Raw genomic sequence first — 6,098 nt, forward strand, 5'->3', positions numbered from 1 at the left:
ACGTAAATTTATATCAAGAAATGCACGGACCCGCCAAGTAGTACTCGATAAGGAATCAGCTAAGGTTTTATTAATTATTAAATAACCATTAAATCATAATTAACTACGAGAAATAGTAGTATTGTAAAAGAGTAGTGAAAACGTTATAGGAAATTTTGAAAATACAATTAAAATGATGGGCCAGTGCTAGATCATATAATAGGCAAACATGTAGTGACTTATGTACTTGGCCTCAATAATCTGACATCAATACTTTTTATTAGAGGAATACACAGCACTCCTGTACTTGGCGTAGTTTTTTACACGTAAGTGTTTTTTGGGGGATATAGATGACCTGCGCGAAAAACTTCTGTGCGTCGCGCACAACTGACTAACGCGTGGATACAGAAATTCTGTGCGTACACATCTGCTACCACTGCGAGAATACAATATTTTTTCTCATGCTGGTGGTCGACGTGTGAATGTGATGTGGTCGATGTCAATGTGGTCGGCTCTAGGATCAAAATAAATATCACTCTCTCTACTGTATTACTTTCTCTCTCACCCCCGCCTCTCTTTCTCGCACTTACCACACACACACATACACACTTTTTTTTACAATGGCATACTTATATCTGACTTACATGTTTCATGCGATCGTGTCAGAAAATGTATTAAATTTTGGTTTTCAAAACATTTTTATATATTATTTTGAAGCAATCGTTTACACAGTCACATTAGCAACATTAACACATAACGCCGTCTACTTTGCTTGCCATAATGAGTTTTACATAATCATAATTAATATTTTGCGATGAAGTGATACATTTCATCTTTAATATAATAGAAATATGTAATTTTATAACAAAAAAAGTTTTAAGTAATTTAAAAATCCTTATCATAGATTCTAAACTATCGGTATATTTTATGTTGTTATGTTGATTTGCACAATATTATTCTCAATGAAAAGAATACTACTTCGCGTGTAGAATTCATGTGTGTAGTTATGGAAAGTCCTTCCGGTAACCAAAGAAAATGATTATAACAAGTCCATATTTCTATAAAAATTTATATTTAAAAAAGCGATCTTTTTATATTACAAAACTTACATTAAAAACTATAACTTTTATATCAAAACTAACGTTACAACTATTTATGTATTAGTTCTCATTATAGACTTCCTATTGATAACACAAATATAGAGGTAAGACTGTATGAGGCTGTACTAGATTTTGGGCCTGGAAACATGTAGCACTGTTCCTTATCAAAAGTTTTGTATAAAAAACGTATATAAACAATTGTTAAATCAAATTTACTTTTGCATTGAATTCATTTCCTCATGAGGGCGCTTCCAAGATACGGATCCGAATTTTGCGTATGTTCTTGGTAATTGCCTAATGGTCGTACGTGAAAAGTTTCAAACTGATTTACCAGCTTGTATAAGAGATATACGGAATAAAACTAGTAAAAATTCACTAAATATACTTTGCATCTCAAAATAACTATATTTTTATCAAGATATTTCAGCTTTTAGGTGATAAAGTGAATGAAATTTCTTCTAGACACTTCTCTTACATCGAACATTATTACGATTAAATTTTAATTAAAAATCTTGCAGATTTTAAATCATTTTTTTATTGCATTATTTAAATAACAAGTGACATGAAAATTTTTTAAATGATGGATCTCTATGCTTATGCTTGTGTCAAAGATAATACCTTAGGTGGGTAATATTTTTGCAATGAACAATATAGAGGGGATTCACTGAAATAGGAATATTATTATTGTAAATCTAGGCAACCACCTTCACACTACCTTTTCACCCAGGATAGTGAAAAGTTTGGAGTTAGACAAATTCGTGAAATGCCGCAAACGTGGCCAATGTAATTCGTTTCATGTCGAAGATATCGTACACTGTAGACTAGTATATGTATGGACAAGAGGTGCATCTTTCCAGCATCATCTTATGTTTTGTAGTTTTATTATTTTGCTCCCTCCATTATTTTGGATAGAACTGAATATACAAGTATTATTTTTGCAATTTATCACTGTGAACCACTGTACTTCTAGCAATATACATGACTTATATTTGATGTATAGCAAAAAATGATGAATTTGTTTGATAATCCCAAAATTGTTCACTGCCATGCGAAATAATGTGGGGCTGGAGTATGGTAATAAAAAATAGGGGAGGAAATATAGAAAATTTGATTGAAATGAGAAAATTAAATGCATTTTCCAATAAAAACTATTGAATTTAGAAATATTTCATATGCATTTTTTTTATACACGTTTTTGTCGTGAGGAGCAGTGCTGCACATTTTTTGGACGTAAAATCTGGTATATCTTGTGTAAAGAATGATGAAGCATGTATAACAAATATTTTACAAATGTTTTGCTTTTCAATTTTATAATAATTCTTTGAGACGCTTGTTACGTAGTATTTCTTATGCTACTTTTTTTTGTTTACTGTTGGGCACAACATACTTTTAAAATGTAGAAACCCCCATTCACGTTTGGAATACAAAAATTACCCCTTACAGTTGTACGCATATTACAATTTTTAGAATACATAAGTAAAAATAAAGCTTTTTATCAATAACTTTACACAAAGATATTTAATATCATTATAGGAAGTGGCTATAAATTATTTTGTAACTATTCCGTATCTCATAGTTTTCATCAACACAATATTGGAGACCGACATGTACCCCTGTCCTCATTCTTGTAGAGGAATTAATTTGTTTGCTCAGGTGAACTGCAATCTTTAGCAATATATCATTATCAAAATAGTAAAGGAAATGAATTAAATTTTATTTTAGTAATAAGAACAAGGTCCCTATTACTGCAATCATAGCATTTTTTTCAGCCTCTTTTTGGGTGGTGCTATAACCAATTTCCATAATTTGTGGAGTGAAACTTAATTGTATGCCAATCATATAAAGATTTGGTGTTTTCAATTTATAATTGATTTCCTTAATTTCACACTTCAAAATATCAGCACTTCGGGTTAAATATACTCGCAGTTCATCGTAAGTCATGTTATCGCTTTTTTGTCGACTTAACAAACATGTTAAAGTCTCAACAAGATTTAAGTATCCAACCTTGAAACACAGATGATACATTGAAATTGGAATATCATGAGTCTTGCAACTGACAATGCCTGGACGTTTCATTAAATCTGGGTATCGAGCCATTGCTAAATCCGTTTGTTCTTTTCTCGACTCCTTTAAATTTGTGACTGATAAATTCAGGTATTCTATACCTTTGCTTAAATCGTCTACGTCTTTATCATTCGCACGTGCACTTATTAATTCCATTCCTGGGAGATTTATGTTTACGTTATCTTTTAAATGTTTTAACATTTTTTGTGCTACGTTCTGTTTTGCTTGCTTTTTACTTCTTGCGCAGGCTTCTTCTTGAAACATCTGTATTGTACACGTGATTGTAAATACCGGAGCATGCGAGGGCCCACTAATATTAGTAATTTCATAATATGGTTCATCCAGTCTATTCTGCGCACATAATTCCTGTAATCAAAAATAATATTATTTTTAGTATATTTTATCCTCGTAAAATACAAAACCGTAAAACAGCACTACTCCGAAGTTAGTTTTATCACGGGAATAATAAAAAGGCTTCCTACTTTAAGATTCTCACCAAGATTAAACATGGTGTAAACTTTTATTAGCAATCGACTCTAGTAGTTCCGGAGAACTAGTAGTTCCGGAAGGAAATTCATATTTCTAATTACGTCACGAGAGAGAACATCCTTCGGCATTAAAAAAACACCCCCATTGAACCCCTGTAGCATCATTCTAGCGGGAGCTATACCCCCCCCCCCCCTTGAATTGAAATATTTAATTGGCCTTAACTTCCGAACGCTCCGGCCAATCTAGTCCACTTTGTGCGTGATATCGTTTTTAATGATATTGCAGATTCTCACAAAATTATTGTTCTCCGACTTGATCCCGTGATTGAGATCTCGTGATATCGCAAGCGCACCCGAAGCTTCCCACCATTTTTTATTAGGAATGCAATGAAATATTAGTTTCATATTTATTCCACGTTGTAGATGAACTTTCAACGATTAAAACGCGCTTTTAAACATTCGAAAATGAGTTTGCTAAGGGGTTAAATTTTTTATTTGAAAAAACGCCTAAATTTTGCAAGTTTCACTCGAGGTACTCGGGTGAGGGGAGGTACTCCCGGGTTTTTTTGTATGGTCTAGTGCCAGTGCGTGGCCGAGTGTGTGAAATTCCGAGTGTTTGATGGACACCCTCGTGGAGCCGGGATGCGGCACCACGGGGATAAGCGAAAGGGACACGGCCACCACGATTTGGATTTGGTACGGGACTGATGGGACAATCAGTTCTCGGTAAGTATCGCGAGGGCGGTCTTATTTAAAAAATATCTTACGCGAGAAGATAGCCGAGCGACAGTGGTGCGGATACGCGGATGCCTCAAGTGGCTATCGACGTCAGAGGGTGCACTCCCGAGGAAGGAAAGGCTCGTCTCCAACGAGACCTGTCAGGATCGCGAATCGCGCCGCGAGGGGATTCGCGGGTTCGGTAGATACACCGAGATAGAGACAGGTCGGGGCAAGCTAGAAATCATGACTCGGAATAGTCGTGGGCTGCCGTTGGAGAACACACTGTACGCGACGGGATTTGTATTGTAAAATCCGCCGTTTATTTAAAGATAATAAACGGAACGGTATCCTATTCGCTATCTTATCATTTTACGCGCCTATCCGTTGACTCTGAAATTCTCTCTCGTCGCCCCCATGTTCCCCTCTACCATTTTCAGTGCGCTGAGGTTGAGCCGCCGGAAAATCTGAAAACGGCCGTGGTGAGGGATGCTGGTGCGGGAAAGCCGCACCTGGCGCCCAACAATTAGATCTTCGGATCTTTTCTTCGATTACAGCACGTTGGGAGCAGCCACGGATTATTTGTAGGCGACGCCGATGAACGGTATACGTCACAGTATACTCGTTTGAAGTATGAAGTATCTGCAAATATTATACAAATCTATCTCATCTATATTCAGAACTTGATTCTTCTGTAAATGAGATACTTCTACATGTTCCATATAATCATGCTTGAAAGTCACAGGATTTGATATATGTTGTTATGGGCCTAAGCGTTACTTAATTATTTACTAGGTTAGCATTCTTAGTACCACACGATAAGTAGCCCTTTGTCAGCAAAGATTGTACTAAGGCGTAGAAGCTTTCATTATTTAGACGCAACAAAGAGTCAGTCGTCGAACTGTAGGCTCCGAGTGAGCATCGTCCACTCATAGAAAGGAAAATAGAATAAGATTGTGCCATTGTTAACGAAACCGAGATACAATAAAATATTAGTTTGCTTTTGCTATTTTAGTATTATTAAAAATGTTGAAGATTATTTTATAACATCCTCATGACATAACAAGAAATTTTGGTGGCAGCAGAAAGGATCTCAAGCCAGTACGGAAGCCGAGTGCACCAGAAAATGAAGATAATAACGTTACTGTAAGTAACACAAAATCAAAAGAAACTATTTACTTATAAACCGCCGATAATTCACAGAATACAGACAAGTAAAAGAAATTATACTTTCTGACGACTCTATTTCTCTTGATTCCGTGGAAGACATTAAAGAACCAGATCGTAAACAACAATTTTCTAATGCAATGGCGGACCGTCAAATTCTCGAAACTCTAACAAGTCGTATTGCGGCTTTACAAGAACAGATAGAAACATTGACCATAAGAATGGAAGATATATGCGCGTCACTCGGTAGACATGCGACGCGAAACGAGAATTTTAACCCGTTAGCGGGAAACGATGATTCCACATCAGAGAGAGAAGATAATACAATATCATTTGCTATGAAGAATTTAAAATCACATCTTCAATTAATAACGGAATTTGAAGGCAATAATATCTCAGTAGAGACATTCAATTTCGAAACAAAAACGGTTTTAGATGAAATCCCAGAAGATCTAAGAAAAACATTTATTCGCTTAGTTATTTAAAAAAAAATTATTAAACAAGTTGGAAAATGATTGATGGACACGACATTACATCGCCGGACGACTTATTTCAAGCGCTCCGCAACAATTTCGGCGAAATT

General features: G+C 35.5%; 1 protein-coding gene across 1 annotated transcript; it reads right to left on the reverse strand.

Moving 5' to 3' along the window:
• Window positions 1–673: 673 nt before the first annotated feature.
• Window positions 674–4,824, reverse strand: LOC107269331. Its single transcript, XM_015743058.2, has 2 exons — window positions 4,780–4,824; window positions 674–3,509 (listed from the first exon to the last, which is right to left on the reverse strand). Exons 1-2 carry the CDS (start codon window positions 4,780–4,782, stop codon window positions 2,793–2,795), a joined length of 720 nt encoding a protein of 239 aa, XP_015598544.1. The 5' UTR covers window positions 4,783–4,824; the 3' UTR covers window positions 674–2,792.
• Between the last annotated feature and the right edge of the window lie 1,274 nt (window positions 4,825–6,098).

Source organism: Cephus cinctus, unplaced genomic scaffold (assembly GCF_000341935.2).
Source record: "Cephus cinctus unplaced genomic scaffold, Ccin1 Ccin1_scaffold0633, whole genome shotgun sequence".
Lineage (NCBI taxonomy): Eukaryota > Metazoa > Arthropoda > Insecta > Hymenoptera > Cephidae > Cephus > Cephus cinctus.